Source organism: Camarhynchus parvulus, chromosome 10 (assembly GCF_901933205.1).
Source record: "Camarhynchus parvulus chromosome 10, STF_HiC, whole genome shotgun sequence".
In the NCBI taxonomy this organism is placed as follows: Eukaryota; Metazoa; Chordata; class Aves; order Passeriformes; family Thraupidae; genus Camarhynchus; species Camarhynchus parvulus.
Window position 1 is genome coordinate 5674627 of NC_044580.1, and position 20953 is coordinate 5695579.

Below are 20953 nucleotides of genomic sequence, written 5' to 3' on the forward strand. Positions count from 1 at the left end.
ACTTCTGGTGTCACTGACATTACTGCTCCAATTGACCAGGAAAAGGTCCCCTTCAAGAGAAAATGAGCTATCACTAAGCCTTCAAGCCAACCTTGTATTACTATGGCATTTTTTGTTTGGTTTTGACTATAAAGCAGTACTGATTTAATCAGTAATATGAGCAAAAAAATGAAGTTTATAGAGATTACAGGGATGACTGGACAGCTTCAAGATGAAAACATAAGGGGCAATTAATTATCTACAGAAATAACACTTCTTGCTCAAAAACTTGTTGACCTAAAAACTGCTGGAAGCTTAAAAGAGTAGCCTAGATAAGCATCACTACACATTTCCATTTTTACTTATACTTTCCTTTCAACACTGGGCTGCAGCCAGAGATGGGATACTTTGTCAGCCTTCAGGTCACGCTGAGTGCAACTGTTCCCTTCACAAAAGGGCACCTGCCCAAACAGTTACATTGAATCAACAAGACTAAAGCCTTTAGTATCAACAGCTAGCAGGTCTGACAGAATTAACATTTTTTCTGCCTAGCCGACCTACATGTACACATTTTTGTCCAAGGTCCATTTATCCCACCAAAGCTACAATTTTAAAATGCCTTTATTCTGTGATGAACTGAAGGCAAATGATAAAACTTGCTCCCTTGAGAAAACACTTCCCCATCTCCCTGTTTTTGGGATGAATACAGCATTTGGACAATGATTCCATGGCTGCTTTAATACTAACTTGCTGCCAGAAGTGGCATTCCATCCTGCTCTGACCTTTCCTAAGCATTTAATTCCTTACTGACTCTCTTGTACAGCTTCATGATAGCTGCATCAGAACTCCATTTAATTTAGGAGTAACTCAAACAAGAGGAGTCAGTCTAAATGCAAAAGCAGTTTTGCTATTCGCTGGTTCCCAGCACACATTCCTTTGTGCAGGGTACACATTCTGACCACCCAGAACCACTACTTCCAGCCAGCTGGTTTAAGAAAGTGGCAAGCAAATAAAACAGTTTTGAATACATTTATTTATATGCAACTACATTGTTTTATGTCCCTGCAAATAAAGTTTGCAAACTTTCACACACAGGTACAGCACTGCCATGAATGAACACAGATTTCTGCCTCCTTTCAGTTGGTACAGATGTAATCTAAAGCTTTGTTTCCAGCATGGTTATCCGTAGGCAGGCTTATCTCTGAAACCCAACAAACAAACAGAGCTATCACAGGGAGCTTTTACAACACTTCTAAATTTAAACAAGGGAATATGACAGTTTCCTCTCCTTTTACTTCCTGACATCTGGCTTTTTCCTATTGTTTTCAAAAACTACCAGTATCCTGCGTTAGGCAGACACAGCCAATTGTATGAACTCACCCTGTGAAGAGTCACTGTGTGTTGTTCCCATATAGCTGTTTCTTCCATTGTTGTGCTCTAAGGAGAAAAAAAACCCCAAAGATTAGACTTCACTTTCAATAGCTGTAGAATACCACAAGCAAAAACTTACATTGAAAAGTAGCATTAATATTCATATAGAATAGCTACAGAAGAAGTTGGCCTGGCTCATTCATTACACATTTCCTGCCTTTATATGTCACAGCTGAACTTCCTGTGCTCCTGTGGAAGGGGGTGGGGGGAAGAATAGGCAAAATATATTACAGAGCTTGAAGTTATAAAGTACCAAGGGAAGGATTACAAGCAGCATTTGTGATACAGGCTCTCTTGGTTGCTCATTAAGATTGCAGTGGATGTAGCTAGTTCACTCAGCTGTACTTATATTCTAACATTTATACTTACACTCTCCTTTTGCTTGTTTTAACTGTGTGCAAATTACCACTAATTCATGAACACCCAGCTGCAGATTACAATACCTGTGCTACTGTATTAAGCACACAGGTCAAATTTAATGGACTGCAGTTCAGTGTAGGCTAATTATTTTGGTGAACAGTAGCACTGCAGAAATTACAAGGTCCTCTCTAAGGTAACTAGATTAAACAGTAACATTATGACAATATTGACATACCTGCATTTCTGCTTGAAAGAGCACTACTTAGTGTGCCACGACAAGCAAACATTTGGAAAGGACAGAATAGCATGAGGGAGGAAAACCCAGCAGAGCCCAGGGCCTGGAAACAGGCAGGAAGGCAGCAGGAAATGCATAGGGAACATCCTGCTGCTGCATTTTCTACCTTTCCAGAGGGAGTGTCCAGTGTTTTGCTCCATACCCACCCCCCTCATAAGCATGCAATCCACTAATTAAAGAACAGAATCAGAACACAAATATCCCTGCAACATAGAGGTTGAAAATTTTGAATTTTTTGAAAATCTACTTTGCCCTCTATTTGTTTCAGTTACAGTAACTCAGTCACTACAACAAAAAGTACTCTGAACTTTTAATCCAGTCCTGTATCACAAGGAACAGCAGTAGGAGTGTTTACTCTCACAAACAACACCTCTGAGAACTTTATCCAACTTCAGAACATCAGAACTTGCAACTGGGTTCAAAAAGCAAGTTATTCTCATAATGCCAAAAAGCTCTGCATTTTGTGCTTGAATTTCAAGGGTGAGGATGTGCCACATTACTGCTCATTTCTCTTTCAGGGTTCATTTCTCCTGAAAGTGCTGTTGCAACTTAACTGTGACGTATTTAATTCAAACAGCTGTAATTCTCCTCAATTCAGTACCAAATGTTGCTCCTTTGCATTATAAATTGATTAAACTTTACCCCACAATTAGATTATTTCTCTCCAGCTTTTTAAACACAGACCAAATACATACTAAACCAGCAACAATTTACACACACAAAGCCATCTTTGAAACAAACCAGAATGTTTTGCTTGCTAAACGGTCAAGGAATACTGATTTTCTTCCTTATTTCTGATGTTCTCATTCTGTCTTAGTTTTGGCAAGAGCTTTTCAGGCTAAACATCTCATCAACAAGTGAAGACTTATCTCTGCAAGTAAACTTCTACAGCAAAAATCTCTAAGTAGCTCCTGTTCAGAAGAAGGCACAGTAGGAATCAAATAAAGTACTGTAAAAGGTATAATTTACATTGTAATTGAAATAGGCAGCCTGATTTTTACCTGCAACGACCAAGAGAAGCTAACCCTGCTCATTCACTGTGCCTGGCCTGGCGCACTGTGCAGGTCCGGCCCTGTGTCAGCAGCACCGCCCCTGAGCCAGCACAGCCCCAGCTCTCTGGCTCAGGGGGCTGAATTCCATGATTTCCATGGCCGAGTCCTTGTGCCTCCCTGCTGGAGCTCGGTGCACAGGGCAAACAACACCCATGGCTCTGGATACAGCACAAACTGATAAAACCCAGTTTGACCAGCTCAGCACTGCTCCCACTGGATCTAGGAGAACTGGCAAACCCAGAGCTAGAGCAGGGGAAGATAACAGCTAAGCCATGAGTAAGAAAAACAGAAATTCCATATGTAACATGCTTTTGAGAACTGTGAGAAGACTTACTACTTCATAAAAAAATCCAAGACAAATATCAAAAAAACCCAAACCAACCTCACAAACTCGCCAGCCTTTCTAAACCTGGACAGGGCACTCACTGCTCAGATTGAGGCTGCCATTTCTAAAGCCCTTCTCCTTTCTGCAGCAGCTCAGTCTTTCCATTTTGTTCTCCATTTCTTTGTTCACACTATTGCTATCATCTCCCCTGGATTTTACTAATACATCCATTTCAAATGTACAAGACTTGGAAACATCAAATATCCATTAGTTACACAGCAAAGCAAGTAATATGTTATTTTCATTCTTTCTGCATGCCCAAACAGTCCAATCAAGAGCAGTGAAAAGAGTTCAAAGGCAGTCTGAGGTGAGTGCTGGCTTTGACACAAACTGCTTACTTGAGTTAGTTTCTGATCTGTAAAGAACTGCATTCACTCACAGAAGACCAAGGGAAGTTTGAAGACGACCTGTGAAGGTACTCACCCCACTTAGCACAGACAACTGAGGCAGAAGAATGAGCCTGTGCTGCCATTCCTCAGCTGAGGTCCCTGCTGTGATGCTGCTCTTAGGCCATACCCAAAGTGTTCTAATTTTCATGCTATCCACCACTCATTTAAGGAAAATCAAGGTGACTCAGCAGGAACTAAGAAATATATACAGCCTAACACCCAGAAACTAGGAATATAGAAGAATACTATGATACCCCAATCTAGAGTTATAATAATTTAACAGAGACCCTTTAATACCTTTGAAATTCAAGTGGACAACATTGCAAACTCCTACCTCTGTATTACCAATGACTTTAAATCCCAAAATCACACAGAACCACTTAATTTTTAAGGCTGGAAGGGACCTCTGGAGATCATCCAGTCCAACCCCCCTGCCAAGGCAGGGTCACCTGGAGCAGGTGACACAGGAATGTGTCCGGGTGGGTTTGGAATGTCTCCAGAGAGGGAGACCCCACACCCTCCCTGGGTAGCTCTCCCAGTGCTCTGCCACCCTCCAAGGAAAGAAGTTCTTCCCCAGGCCGAGGTGAAACTTCTTGTCTTTAATTTATGGCCATTGCTCCTCAGCCTGCCACCAGGCACTGAAGAGTCTGGCATCATCCTCTTGGCACCTGCCTGGAGATTATTTATATGCATTAATGAGATTCCCCTCTGTCTTCTCCACACTAAACAGATCCAATTTTTCCTTCATAAGAGATGCTCCAGACCCTTCATCAACTTTGTGGCAAATGCTAGATCCTCTCCAGCAGCTCCTGGTCTTTTTTGTACTGAGGAGCCCAGAACTGAGCAAATATATTAAGAATAAAAAGAATAGGAAGAATGATGGTATTGTGACTCCAGTGATGTATTTGATGCTTTCGCTTTATTAAAATGAAAAGTTTCCTTAAGCTCATCCTAAACACCATTTTAGAGACAATTAGTATTCCCAGCTCTGTATATGGGAAATTGATGTGTTTGTGGGTTGGGCATTTTATTACTATTTAGAGTCATACATGACATCAATATGGAAGTTATGAAACTTGCCCAAATCTTGGAAACATCAAATCTTGTTCAACTCTTTCATCTTTGGAATTGCCCTGAGAAATAAACATTGCAAAGTAAACATCTTTTCAGAAAGTTCCCTTTGTGGGCTTATAAGAAACAAAATATTTTTCTTCTCCTTCTCAACATATTTCTTTCCTTCTTCTCAAAGGCTGGTTTGGTTGTTTTTATAGGGTTTTTTTGTTTGTTTGTTTGGTTGGTTTTTTTTTTGATACCATACCTTTTCTCACCCAAGTTTTACCTTTTCACACATATCTGGCTATGTGTGCATATGCACACATATGCTTTTCTTCGAAGCATCCTGAAGGAAAAAAACAACTCAAAAAATCACTGGCTACTGAACTGAGCAATGCAGTGATGCTGCAAATGGCATTGCTCAGTTTACCTGCACTGCAGGTAAAAAAGCTGTTACCAGCAGCAGCACTGAAGCCACCCACAGGCTTGAGAAGACAGTTCTAGTTTACATTTGGAAAGCTTCAAAAAATAGCCACAGAAATGAGTATTCTACCTTAAAATAATGCAAGTTCCCAAGGGCAGGTTTCTTGCAGATTAACACTTTTTAGATTTCTACACCTCAACCTAGACTAAGGCCAGAGCTCTACACATTTTGAAATCCAAGCCAGAATAGTTTCCCAATGTTTTGTTCCAACTCTAGGGGACTTACTGGAGGAATTATTGTTCCCTTTTTAACTCAACTGCTTTTCATAAGAAGGGAATTGTGTTCCAAACAAGATAGATCTTAAGGAAGTGTTTCCTCAATGGTGATCAAATTTTGACACGTGAGGTCAAATGAGTTTTTAATCATGTTATTACTTAGTAAAGTTTAACAGTAATTTTTGATGAATAAATGTAAGTGTTAAATATCTACAGTTGCCATTCATTCCCATACATTCCTCATGAAGGTCAATGAGATTATTACATTTTCAGAGAAAATAATGTCTAGCTAACTACCTAAAACAGATTTTTCCTCTGCTCTACACAAGAGGAACGTCCTGTGGGAAGCACTAAGTTGCATTTAGCATCTCTGATTTTTCAGATCAGCACTGACAGCTGTCCTGAGGACAATAAAATGAAGGAACTGCTCCTGCTACCTCAGGGGGCTTATTGCTCCTATTCTACACAGGACACAGTGGGGAGAGGAAAGGTGTCTGACAGCTGGGAGCTCTTTCAACCACAGCAAGCAAACCACAGGAAGGAAACAGTCAGATCACAAACTCAACCACGGAAAGAACACCAGCTTTGCTTCAAGGCTGCAGTCTCATGTTGTGTACACCATACTTACAATGAAATGTTCATGTCAAAAAGCATTCCTATTTATCCTGACAAAACCATAAGAACTGTGACAGTGTTCTTATTCAAGACACAAAAAATGAGAAGAACTAGTATTGGGCTCTGTCAAAAAAGGGAAAAAATACTATATTTACTCTCTATATACTATATAATACTATATTACATATAGTATTATCTGTAATATTATTCCTCTTCAGAATGACACACCAGACATACATACACCTCACTCATCTTGCTGCATTTCGATTTGTTTTCTAAAATTAATTTTCCATTATTCTTGGGGAAGTCCAGTTCAGCAGTAGGATGTTATTGAACTTCCAAGTTCTAAAGGTTAAATGCAGAATCAATATATTTTGATTGCACTTGTGGGAACAAGAATTAAAAGTGCTTATCAGAATGATCAGAATTTGAAACTCTTATAAGAATTTCTTATGTTTGTTATGTATACAGGGGATGATCTTTATCATTCACTTTAAAAAAATCAACATAATCAAAGTCAATATCCAAAACACTCAGCTTCCTGAGGAAGTATAAGAAAAGAAAACAGAATCTTCCTCAGCCAGCCCAGAACAAGGAAAGAAGAGGTCATTTCCCTACACACAGCATCCTTCAGCACTCAGCTGCAGCGCAGTGCTGCTTCCAACACTGACCGGGATGACTTCCTACAGATTCTCACCTTTGTCCTTGCCTAGTTAAACTACAGCCACCTTAAATTCCAACAGATTCCCTCCAATTGTCTTATCACAAAAGCCTTCAGCTGACTGGGGGCAGGGGGCCCATTTTTTAACAGTTGTTCCCCAGCAATTAGTGCAATGAGGTCAGAATCCCATTATCTGACTGATTTTATCAGCTGAAAGGAGAGCTTTGTCTTCCATAGTCTAAGGCATACACAATGCACCACAGCCTCTCACAGGGAACCTCTGAGTTCCTTGAGGTATTTCAAACACTGGCAGCCAACTCCTGGAGTGAGTGCAGGCAGTCAGGAGAGCACTGAGGCAGGGTCACCACAGAGAACTGCACATTGCCACAGTTGCACCCCCACCCACAGCCTGCTGGGTCTGCCCCACACTCTGCCAACAGCTTGGATCTTGGGCTTTTCACTGGATCATCATCCCAAGGAGAAGGGACTGCTTCCACCATCCCAAGGAGAAGGATTCTGCTTCCCTGAATGTATTTCTGATAGAAGATTCAAGAGATCAGACTAAGGACTCAGGGACTGCCCCAGAGCATCAGGTGCATGTTGTTTGTCTATTTCATTATCTCTTTTACACAGCAGTGGCAAATGCAGGAGATAACACACACTAAAGTTCTCTCTTGAGATGTGTATAAAAAAAACTTTGCAGCATCACTGAAGCTGAAAAGCCAGTGTTTAGTCCCACCTTCTGTCTGAGTGTACATCCACAGAAGTGACATCAAGCATCTCTTGAAACAGAAATAATAACCTTATTTCTCTCTGAAGCATATGTACTAATCACTGAAAGTACAGCAGTGCTCATTGTAATTATTTTCCTTTTGGTACCTTGGGTTCCAATGCACCATTCAAGGTAAAAAACAAGCAAACAACAACAAAAAAAAACCCCAGAATTTTCAACACTGCATGTCAGTGAAATGAACCTACTTTGATTTAGATCACTCTGGAAGCACAAAGTCTCTGTAATAGTACACATGGACAGTTTGAGCAGTAAAGTCATCTTTACCTCACAAAGAATAACCTTGAGAGGAAAAGCTAGGACTAAACATATACATACACACTTTAACAATAACTAGGTTGTTGAACCATTCCACTCAATTCTCCCTGTGCTTCCAAACCCACAAGACACTACCTTACTCAACACAATTTCCACTGCCTGCTGATCTAGAATCCCAAAGGTCAGTGGCTACCTTTTGAATGTAAAGATACTGCATGTATCTAAAAACATTCCTTAATCACCAGTTTTCTTGACAAATTTTTCTACAAGAGACATTTTTGCTCCAACTTCTGGGCACTGTTCTCTCCAAGCTAAAGAAGCAGCTCAGTGTTTGACTCCCCACATCCATGTACTTCCCAGCTTGTTTAGCATGACTCACTTTTCCAGAATGGCCTCTCAAGTCCACGGTTCACACATCACAGACAGGATCACAGAACCTTCTGCTTGGTGGTACTGCTGCTCAATGCAAAAAATATGAGACCTCTCTCCCAAAAAAAGCCCTAATCAAGAACTGTATGCACAAATTTGGAGGAATGCTGCATTGTAGTTAAATAATTAAATACTGGATTACAGATCCAGTTAAATCTGAGTATTTATAGAAGTGTTTATGACACAGGCCTAGTAAATCACATTATCCATGAAAGGCAGAAGGCTGACACTCAGGAATAAGGCAAAACAAACCAGAGTGCAAGACCCACAGGCAGCTACATCTCAAATGATCTCAGGTCAAGTTACTTCAGATGAAGAATCGCACTCAAACACCCTGGTAACTCTATCAGCCAGCAGCCAAGCAAAGCTTACCAGCTCCTGAGGGCTAAGGCGTGGGAAAACCATGCTGGAGTTTGGGATCCTTGTCTGTTTTGCTTCTTTCCATTTTGCTTTCCAGCTGGCAGTGAAACCACGTAGGATCACAAACTCCAAAGTGCTGGCAGTAGTGTTTCACAGATCACTACTCCAGGCCAGTGCACCAGCAAAAGATAGCAAAATCACCCAGAACAGAGAGGCTAAAAAAGCAAAGTGGCAAGCCATGTTTCTCCCCTCAGCAAGGGATGCTGCCACAGAGAAGCACAGACAACTTGCAATTTGCTTTTGCTTTAAGTAGTTTCTCTGCCATACTGACCTAGGTCAGTATTACTAGGACCTAAAGATTCCTAATTTAGAGTATAAATTTTAATGTGTAATTGAAAGGATTTATCCTCTCATTATTTGCCTCAAATATGACTTTTTTTTTTGTGTCATTTCAAAACCAAGATCTTCAAGGAACTCACATAATATTTCAATTGTTTAAATCTTGGGATGCAACCTGAAAAGCAATTATTTTCCCACAATACAATCAGCTTAAGCAGCACATACTGCCCTCCTACTAGTTTCCATCCTCAAAAAAATCCCCTCCATCATATCTTGTGCAAGTGTTTTGTGGCCACTATCCTCACCAGTTCATCTCAATTCCAACAACAGCAACTGCTCCAGTTTGGAAGGCAGTCCTGGGAATGTGAAAGCTCAGACAACAGCCTCCCACCAAAGTAAAAGAAGCCCTACTGCAGTGCACACAGCTGGGACCAGAGGCACAGCAACTGACACAGTTTAGAGCAGCAAACTCCAGTCACACACTGCCTACCTGGTGGGTTTGATTAAAACCACAGTGGTGGTCAAACAGTTGTGCAGACTGCCCAGGAAGCCATGGAATATCATCCTTGGAGGTGCTCAGAACTGATCTGCACAAGATTCTGGGCAGCCCTGTAGCTGACCCTGCCCTGAGTATGAGTATGCCCAGGTGATCTCCAGAGCTCTGTTGAGCTCTAGATGATCTGACCTCACTGTTCTGCAATTATTCTATAAATCAGATTTGGTGAGAATTGCCTTGAGCACAGACTTGAACTAGCTGATCCCTAGAGTCCCTTCCAACATTAATTACTGTGTGATTCCATGTAAGTCACATTTCTGAAACCAAATCATCCAACTGCAGACACAACCTCCATCTCTACTCTTACACACAGCTTGGCTTCAGTGTTTTATCACTCATAGAGAACATCAGCTGGAGTTATTTCAGTTTGGTTTTTCCCTTAGGGGAGGAGAAGAACACAGTATCAGTATCAAAGAAAGCAAAATAATACTGTATTAGCTTTATATAAGAAGCCTAAATAAATCATCTCTATCTATGGCTTATTTAAAAAGTGCAATGACAAAATGCACACAAGTAAAAGATATGTCCACCAAGAAGTAACCAACATGAATGTAGACATCAGAGCAGCAATCACAGCATCCAAGCACTTCACCTGAAGACAGAATGCCTCTCACCTTGTTTTTAATCAAGAGAATCATAATCCAGTTACCAAGCACTGCACCATATAAATTTTAGATCACTATACTCTGAAGATCTGTCAAAGAAGAGCCTCAGGACATGTAACAGTATCCCACTAAGCCAGAGCTGGGCTGATTTTCCAAGATCAGAGCTTGCAAGTATGAATAAATGTTTAAGAGGCTTGCATTACAATTCCAGTTACAGGTGCACAATAACAGCCTTGACATCTTCCATTGTGACAATTAAAAAGTAGCCTACAGAGGTTAATTTCTCTCTTTTTTTTTTGCAGGGGGTGTTGCTTGTTGCTTTTTACAGTCGACATAGCCACAGCAGAACTACACATTTGCTAGTTAATTTACCAAATTCTCCTAGAATTAGCAGTTGAAATGCAGGTGTTCTGAACATGTGCACACACAGTACATTTTGCCCCATGGAAGCAGCTGACAACTATTTCTGTAGTAACAGGATTAGCAGGGTGGGAGTGTGTTTCCTGGTATTTTACCCCTTGAATCTCAGTATGAAGAAATATGTCACTGGGCAGTAAGACTTTCACCCCTGCCCTGCTTGTGGGTACAGAATTTCTTCCTGTGAATCTCAACCAACCATTCTTAGTAAGAAATTTCAGGAAAAGTGTCCTTCCCTACCCTGAACAACCACACACCCAGATGGCATCTTCCCACCCTCAATTTGGGTAGCTGTCAGTTAAGAACATTCAGTTTTAGCAGTCACATGGCTACTAGAGCATCTCCAGAACACAGTACAACTCTGAGCTCACATTAACTTCACACATCCAAAGAAAGCAAGTCTCAAATCAAGGATACAGAAAGACAGAAGTTCAAAAAGGAAAAGAGGGTAAATAATGTTAAGTCTTCCAGATCCTTGAAAAAGAGTAACTTCTTGTGTTAGAAGTTGTTAGTGACTTTGGAGTAAGGACACAATGGTAACAAATAGTTTGGTTTAAAAAGCACAATACAGGGAACACAGCAGGGTTCTGTTTTACTTTCAAATGCAGTGCTTGGGCATTGAGAGGGGAAGAGAAACAAGTCCAGGAAGTCACTGAGAGAGAAGAGAATGAGAACTGGAGCAGCCATACCCTCCTGGCAGAAGGACATGAGACTTGGATTGGGAGGACAAGGTAACAAACACCACCACAGCATTCAAAAGGCTTATTCAGCTATCAGCAAGGTAAACATTCCTAAACCTTATCAGGAAATGTGGAAAGCAAAAAACACCTCATTTTTCCTCAGCAAAAAGGACTATCCCCATTCTATTAACATCTAGCTGCCATATTACTTCACCATGAAATGGATTTTCCTGTTTTTTTGAAAACACCTACCTTGAAGAAGTATCTTTTTAAACAGACAATCTACTACACTTTGAGAGACAGTTGTGAAGTGTCAGTCTCTCCTTGCTTATAGGCACATCAGTCTGTTCCAGGATTTTCCTGATGAAAAACTCTTTCTAAAGCTAACACATTAACGATTAGCAGGTGTTACCAAAAAAAAATAGCATGCTACAATTGTCCCTGCATTCAATCTCAAACTGAGTAACAGAGCTCTGACAGAACTCAAAAGCAGGTAATAAGTTGAAGGTGTAGAAAGAAAAAAAACACTAAGATGGATTAGTCAGTAAAACCAGTATTTAAATTCTGAACATATAGTGCAGAAGAAGAGATAGGGGAAAAAACTCCTTTTTTTAATCTAAGTTGTTCCATTGCATTCAGCAGCCCACAGACCTGCAGATGAGCTCACACATCCCAAGGAGCATCTTCCTACAGCTCAATCAAGATCTTCCTTTTTATTAGCCCTTTATACCCTTTTTGTTTAGTGTCTATGTAATAGAAATTAAACTTATCCACTGCTACCATGAAAAATCAAAGTGATTGCGAAGGTTCAGTTTCCAAAGAGTGGTGCAAAGGGGTGAATGGGGTCTAAGAAAAAGCAATTCATTGTGTGAAGCAAGTGAAGAAGCATCCTACAATGTAACTGAGGCAAGGCACAGCAGCCAGGGGATGTGGAGCAAAGCCTGGGTCAGACTGAGTACACTGGAGAACACCAATGTCTCCTTAGAACAGCACCTTGAGGCCACACAAAGGGTTAAGGAGCAGCAACAGCCTGAAGCTTAAGGCTCCATTCATTCTCAGCCCAGAGGATCTCCTTTATTCACAAAGCTACTCTGAAGTGAAACCAGGAATCAGCCTGGCACTGAGGATGGCTTTCCTGGGATGGGAAAGGACCAGCCAAGAAGAGAAGCTAGCACAGGAAAACCTTCTCAGGTGGGTTATTCATTGACTATGAATGTAGAAACACTGTCCATACAACAGCACAGCTGCAGATACTTTGATAACCCTCTCTACTGCTTTCATGGGCAACACAATTACTTATTCACAGCCAGTCAGAGTGGGATTTTTTCTCTCAACTCTGGCTATGCTATTAGATATTTGCAAAATATGGCATTTCAGATATGGCTTCATTTCAGAGGGCAAAAGAAACCTCATTTTTACCAAAGACTTACAAGCATGTTTTATAGAAAACACAACTTTTTCTAACTTCCAATTTATTAATATTTTCCTTTTTCTTTTTAAGTTCTCTTGAGGAGCCAAGGCCACTAACAAGCACAAGAAAATATAACAGCAGCTCCAGAAGAATCAGCAAGCAGGAAGAACCAGTAAGACACGTCCATGCTTTTTTCCCTTTCCTTAAAAGGACACACAGCAGCAACAGGGATGACCCTGTCACCCACAACATCTTTTTATTTCAATAATAACTCCTCATCTTCTTAAAGAGCAGCAATGAAACCAGCTCCACTGGGGAGCCAAGAGGCACTAAAAGCAGCCCTGAGATACTGCCCAGCACCATCAGCTGCCCTGCTCCCAGTTCTCCTCTTTCATTTCCTACTGGCAGCAGTCCCACCACAGCCTTTCACTATCCCAGTGGTTCACAACCAGACCTCTTCAGAAAAGCTGGACACAAAGCACTATATACTAACTTAGGAAAAGCACTTTTTAAAAACACCATGTTCTTGTTTTTGGGGGGGTTGGTTTTTCTGTTTTATAGACTGCATCCCTACCCCACTCCAAATAGCTGAATTCCTATGAACCCCAGGCTGAAGAATTACCCCAGACATTTCTGAGTCAGGAGCCAACTCAGTCTCCTTCCCTCCTCTCAAGAGACGTTGGCTACAGTCACTGGGAAAAAATGACAGAGTAATTACTGGACAGGAGGCTTCACACTGACCTCTGTAGGTATTCACATTTACATAACCACCACATCGGTTCCCATCCCACCCTACAGACATCCAGCTAGGACTTCTTTATTTCCTGTTTGCACATCAAAGTAGAGGAATGAAACAAGGGAATTCACTAACATGCTCAAGAGCAATAATTGTTGACCAGATTAGAACTTCCTAGCAGCAAGCTGCCTTATGCATACCATGCAAAACAGCACACTTCAAAAGCAGTTCCTCTCATGAAAATCCATTTGGCAGACTTAAAATTATTTCCACTGCTGTAGATGAACTAACACTGAATTTTACATAAAACCCAGTATACAAATCTAGAAAGCTTAAATTACCTAAAATTACAATCTTTTTAATCAAATAGCTTCAAGGCCTGCCTTTTCAGTTCCAACTTGACCTTCCACTTCCCAAATTCAGTTTTAAGGTGACAAAAAGCCCAAACAGACCTAAAAACACAGTCCTTTCAAAGGGGAAGAAAGAGCCACACCCAGAAAGCCAAAGGTTAACTGTAAAAATGGTCACAAAGCTAATTTTGTGTTCACATCAGCATTTAAAAATACACTCATTTCAGTGGAACAAACTGCCTCACCAACAGCTTTAACCACATGACACCAACTTCTATTCCCACAAGTTCATCTGTATCAATGATACAAGATTATATTCTTGACCAAAACAGCATCATGTCCATTCATCACCACTCTGGAATGCACATTGCCAAGTATGCAAGAGAACTATGAGGGCAGAAATGATCAAAGCGATTTTAAAATATGCACTGGGCTTCTACAGAATTGCATCTTCTAGCTACCTCAAACTGTATTTAAAAATGGAGTTGGCAAACCCAAAGCCCTCAAACAAGAGCAAATTCCTCTTTTTTAAAGTTATTCTGATTATATTTCACATTAAGAACTGCAAGAAGGAAAATCTGCAGAACTATAACCTGACATTCCAGTTTGCAATGTGAAAACACACTCAACTTCACACAGCCTTGACCTCACCCTGGATTGCCCCAGCATTCCTTGAGCTACAGAAAGCAGCTCTACTGAATTCAACAGTCTGAATGCAATAAATTGTAAGAAAATATCAAATAGGTTACAGACCAAGGGAAATAGTAGTGTAAATGTTTAAGTCTTGCCCCATCTGTTACCTTAAGTTTCACATTCTAGAGCAAGTTATGACTTTAATTGACAAAAGAGAACAAATTCACCTCAAGAGCGAAAAAGCTCAAAAAGAAGCAAAGAAAAAGGGTAACAGAAATCCCACTGTATTTTTCCCTCTGCAAATATTTGTTCACATTGCTGTGCATTAACTCCAATCTGTTCCACAAAAAAAAAAGGAAATCAGAAATCAGTGGCTGAAGGGCTTCCACACTCTTGCCTGATGTGAGTCAGCACCTTGACTCTTGAGGGAAGGTGCACATAAAACAATGTCATTTAATTTCACAGCTAAACAAATTCTTTTGAGAGCAGAACTTCACTTGTACCAAACTCTTGCCCTTTGATGTTACCACCAGCACCCCAATCATCAGGTGTACATTGGCATCTGCAAGTAAATGATGCAAAAGGCCAATTTTGTGATAACATGGGCCTCAGGTAAATCAGCAACATATTTTTAGGATCACTTCGTGACTTTTTTGAGGAACTAAGTCATTACAAGGCAATACAGGAAAAAACTGAAGTCTTAAAAGCTCTTTTCCCATTCCACCTCTGCTTTACATCTTGCAACAACATCGAACTAAGGATTTTAGCTGCCCAGCCCTGACAAACTGAACACACCAAGGTTCCAGGAGCAGGTACCGATGATCAGTTTGCAGGCTTTTATCAGCCTGGTGACATTTTCCTTGACAGCGCATCGTCAGCTTCCGAGTCGGTGCTGTTTACCCTCAGAAGATCAAAGACAACTCGTGCTTTACCATAACAATAGTGCAGATTATTGACGCACACACTCAACAGACCTAAAGATTGAGACCAGTGCCAGTGACACTTCACAGAAGGGAAAAGTTCTGCTCCTCTCTCCAGACTGGAGGGAAGGGTAACATCAGTATAGCATTAGGTATAGAACAGAGTAACACCATTATTTCAAATAACCTACAGCCCCACATAGCTACATAGAACACATGATTCCATCTGTACAATTAAATGCAAACATCAGTGCTACTTTGAAATAATTTTCAAAAGCAGTATCTTAGGTTCTCTTTATTTTTAGGATACAACACAAGCATATTTTCAGTTTGGATTTTTTTTTGCTACTGGGTACACACTTTTTACATGATGAAATCTGAGCTTCTCATGTAAGCAAGTGATAAGCACCAAAACACAGAGAATTCTAGTATCTGAAGCTTGCACATGGAACTCAGTCTGAACAAGGCTAACAGAATGGTAAGCTTAAATTGCAAAGCCTAAACCATTTAGACCAGTCCACAAAAAACACCATCCCACATCACCAAAAGTAATGCTCTTATTTAAATGCATGTCTGTTACTTGTTTTCAATATTGAGAAGAGGAAGAAAAAAAGCTGCATGCTCTATAAGCACTCACAAACAAAATAAAAAACTGAGGTATCAGAGAAAACTACAAATAAACCCCAGTAAATACTGGCAGAAGTTGGACAGCCATCATGTATTCTGACAATGAAAATCTAGACACACTAGCACTGTAAGTGATACCAAAAGCTTTCTGTTGGCAGGTTGAATAGAAGGAGAACGTCATGGCATTTTTAGCCTTTAAAGTTAGACCGCTGGTGGTCTCCCTGTCTGTACAGGCCTGAAGAACTACCTTTACTCGCAGCCCTAAGTACCTGATACAGAGACACATCACAAATTATTTCCTATAGCAGTCAGTTTGGTACCTTTTAGAAATGGAAACAGAAAAATTAATTATGTTCAAGTACATTGTTCTGATTCTGCACAGATAAGACACACCAAGAAAAAAATCCCAAACTAATCACTACACCAAGACACGTCCACAATGTAATAGTGGATGCCATGGCTTCAGTTCAACTTTGAAATAAATCAGCTATGCAGTAACTCAAGCAGAGGCAGACCTATGAGAAGCTGCTCTCTCCCTCAGTCATCATCATTTCATCAAGATTAATCCCTGATTGCAAGCCAAGCCAGGGTGAAGATGAGAAGCACGTAGAGTATTCCAGAAGAGGAACTCTGAACACAACGACTAAAAATAAAAGTCTATACATAATTACTGAGAGATGGTACCCATCAAATCCACCTCTTAGCAAGTATTTCCCATCTGTGCTTAATGGGCAGATGTCTTTTTCATTCACTCAGCACATTTTCTGAAATGGAAAACTATGAATGACATTCTAGTTGTTTATCCAACCAGCTGGAGAAGAAACTGGGTAAGCACTTGGTTAACAGCTGAAAAGCCTGTGTAATTGTGGTGAATTACCTGTTTATGCCAGATTAGAGCTTCAGTTTATTCAGCTATTGCCCCAAAAAGCTACCAAGTCACCTGTCACTGAGAATGAGTTATTGGGGAAAAGAGCAAATGAGTTATCTACAAACCTGCAAATTCAGCAAGGAACAGTTTTTTCAAAGGAGCATTCCCCTAAATAAGTAAGGAACCAGAAAAGTTCAGCTTCAGGACACCAGACAAATCAGTTTGATGAGTCAGTTCATTGGAGAAACCTATCAGGAGACCACAGATTGCAGAGAAACCATTCAATTCAGAGTATTCTTTGGAAAAAAATCCTCAAGACTAAATAAGTGAGGATAAAATCAGTGAAAAACTTCATCAGAAAGGTGAGATGTGAAAGAGTAGTTCCAGCCAAGGTAGCTTAGCACAATTTTATCATTAAAGTGAGAACTGAACAGCAAAACAAAACCTACTGCCAGAATGCTTTCAAAGCTTGACTGATAATAGTCATATCTTCAGTCATGCAACTTCTAATGATCTGCACAAAAAAATTAAGTGCAGTGAAAATATCTAAATCTGTACCTCTTGTATCTGTATTGATTTAGTTGCATCTTTTCCACTCATTTTTGTAGGTTCACCTTCAGAAGTCACTTCTGAAATGTAATCCTCTCAAAGATACTGTAATGTTATCAACACGTGTAAATTGTGCATCCTTTTAGCCTCACTGTGCCATTTAAATTGATCCAGATTAACACACGTTGAACTGAGCTGTGGAAAATATTTTCTTCTATGAAAGTTAAGGTGCAACTAAGAAGTACATATGCAAATATATACAAAAGCCAAATATTTTTGTCCTACCAATTACCACAAGACATAGAGAGTTCATATAAAAAAATAAAACACTCACTATGTAACTACACTGTTCAGTTAGTTTCCTGCTGTAAAATCATTACTCATTTTATTCTCTTCACTGCACTGTTATAGCAGGAAAAATACCTTACATTCTTTTACAACTTGAAATTTATGTTTTAGTGCATTGTCACTGTTTAGTACATGGTCAAAGAGCAAAGGTAACTTTAAGTACACCAGTCCTTATCCTTGCACACACAACTCTACTGCTTCAAGAGATTTTAGGCACAGGCTGTGCATATTTTGCAGTGACTGGAACTGCAGTAAACAGGTGAATTCCTGATGTCACACTCCTCCCAAACAAGGGGACAGTGATGCCATGCTGTACAACAGGAGCTCAGAATTACATTAAATGCCATACATGACACATACAGTACCAATCAGGTGTTACCTGTTTATTTTCTACCTCTCAGCAGAATAGAACAGAGGTGCTTAGCTTTTGATCCAAATGCACTGAACTCTAACAGGCTTACAACCCGAGACAGAGACAACCAAAGAATACATTAAATATACACCTATTCCCTGGGAACAAAGATTAAATTGTGAGTTGCTAAACTTGCCTTCATAGGTAATAGGCTATTGTGCTTGTCATGTAGAGTCTTGATTTAGAAGTTTACCTACCCCAAACATCCAGCACCTTATTTTCAAACAGAATATGGATTCTCTGTGTTTTGTAGAAGAAATAAAAAACAATTTATCCTTCTAACAGTCTCACCAGGCTACTGGAATTAAAGATTTTATTCTTTTGTACTTATTTCTCTTCTTCTGATGATCTCTACAATTCAGGCACTACCTGATCTAACAACTATTAATAAAACTAAATAAAAGTAAAGACAGTAAACAAAAAATCAAGTCAGCTTAATCTCTATTCCTGTTCTAGTCCTGTGTCTTCATACTAAAGAAGGTACTGGCATAATCACCAAGTGTGATGCCCATTAAGCATCAGACACTAAAAGGAAACATTTGTCAAATTCTTCTTACTCTTCAGAGCAATTCAAGAAAAGACAGAGCTCAAACTATAGGATAGATGCTACACTGCAGTAAACGACTTTGCACTGTACTGAAAGGACCATTGTTGTTTAATCCCTGCTCTGCCCAGTCACACACACTTTCTTCTCCCTAATCCACCCCCTCTTTAAAGCCACCGCATGAACTTTTCAAGGCTGCTTGTTTGCAGCAGCTCTGAATAACCCACACAAACCGCATCTCTCACACACGTGACTAGTTTTGAAGTGAAAATTAACACAAATACAATTTAAATGGAGACAAGTCAACACTTGGGCCCAGATAACTGTGTGTGTAGTCAGCAGGGAAGAAGTGTTGTTATAGAAAATGGGGGCGAAAAGCATGCAATGAGAGCTGGCTTTGTTCACAGGCAGTAGCCTAAGTGCCTATCAGTCAGCAAAAGCATTTTTAAAACAGCTGCATCAAAGCTTTCTGCAAGTTAGTCAGCATGTGACAGGCCAGCACATTACAACAGTGCCACAGCAATCTCTGCATAATAGGAGTGCTCTGAGTGACCTGAAAGGTCAGTGTTTTCAAGCATTCCAGTAATCTGTAAATTGCCTTGGCTTATCACTTGGAAGCAACATAATTACATTGCTTGAAGGGCTAGGACAGTAGAGACAGATTTTAGGTATTATGTTTTGGTCAGCTACATACTAACCTCTACACTGTAAGCATATCCAGGAAACTCAGAATAATGTACAAATTTAAAAAAGGAACATTAAAACATCAAAGTCTGCTCTTCTGATAGAGGGAAAGCTATTGACCAAGTTTTGTAACCATCTATAGTAGTTTATCAAGTAGAAATATCTTCGAAGGGTTTTTTTAAATTTCTTAACAAGTGTTCCAAAACGTTTAAAGATATTTCCTACAAACCTAATTTTTAAATACAGCAAGACTGCAACTACTACTGAGTAAATTAAAAGGTCCTATTCGGGAAGTTAAAAGGTGGAACAAACAAAATATAATTTTCATAGTAAGGGTTTCGTTTCAGTTGAAAACCAGTACTTTCTGTTAGAGAAAAGGAAAATTATTGTTGCCAGCTATAACCATCCCAAGCAATTTACTCATAGGCCAATCATTGGCTTTAACAACAGATTTTTCTAGAAATAGAAAAGCAAAATTAGATCTACCAGTCCATCTACCTCACAAGATTAAAAATGCTGTCATTGAGTTGTCAACAGCCTAATCAGTTACAGTCAAAACTATTTCAACCCACTCTTTGATTGAGGCATTGTGTGGTGCCCTAAAGCACAGAAAGCAGCCACTGGGCCCACCCAAGGCTCCTGCACAGATCTGTCCTGGCAGCCCCCAGCTCCCCTCACCTTGTCCCTTTTGCTGCACACCTCCAGCACCATCTGCTTCCACTGCCAGCAAGCACCAACAAATCCAGCTCTGCTGCTTCACTAGAGGTGAATTCCAGCATTCACACAGGAGAGACGAAAACCAAATACAAAAAGCAAGGCAAAAAAATCTCAATTTTAATTCCATCATAAAGAAGAAAGAAAAAAGCTATGCAATATTTCTCTGACACTGCCTGCTTTTGTTTAAAGTAGTTTTAAGGCACAGTGATATTTTTTTTTTCAATGGAGATAAAAAATGCAGTCAGAAGTTCAGGCTAGTGAAACACATGCTGCAGAAACATCACATTTATGTTTAAAAGGCATCTCCTGCCTGTTTAAACTACAATGCTAGCACAGCTTCAAGTGCAGGACATAAATCTCACATTACTGTAAACCAAACTAAGTTTACAGCCAGAAAGACAATACTAGTATTACCAATAATGCAACTGACTTAAAAGGTGCCCTCATCATGCAGGAAGGAAAAAAAAATCCAACACCACTGGTCATTCTAAAGGAGAAACTATCTCAGTAACTCTCAACCATTGGCTCTTTGCCATTCCTTACACACCTTCCCAAGACAGAGGCATTTACTGATTGCAAATAAACACAACAAGTAAGAAAACCTTTTATTGTGAGCACTGGTATGCAAACATTTTAAACAACAGATCCCCTCATTTGAGACTCAGCATATTCCTGGGCAGTTCTAGGGTGGATTTACCATTGAACTACCAACAATAAACAAACGACAGAGCATTGGAAAAAAATAACCCCACAGAATGCTTCTACAGCACTCTGATTCAGATGAAATATGTTCTTCATTCA

The 20953-nt window shown here is 40.0% G+C and overlaps 1 protein-coding gene across 5 annotated transcripts in view; it reads right to left on the bottom strand.

Annotated features, from left to right (window-relative positions):
• TJP1 (tight junction protein 1) overlaps nucleotides 1-20953 on the bottom strand; it is a 67790-nt gene that overhangs the window by 39040 nt on the left and 7797 nt on the right. For all 5 annotated transcript variants that reach the window (XM_030955664.1, XM_030955663.1, XM_030955662.1 and 2 more), the window contains exon 2: nucleotides 1360-1416. In XM_030955664.1, coding sequence (XP_030811524.1) covers nucleotides 1360-1416 — 57 coding nt within the window. The remainder of the gene's footprint in view (nucleotides 1-1359; nucleotides 1417-20953) is intronic.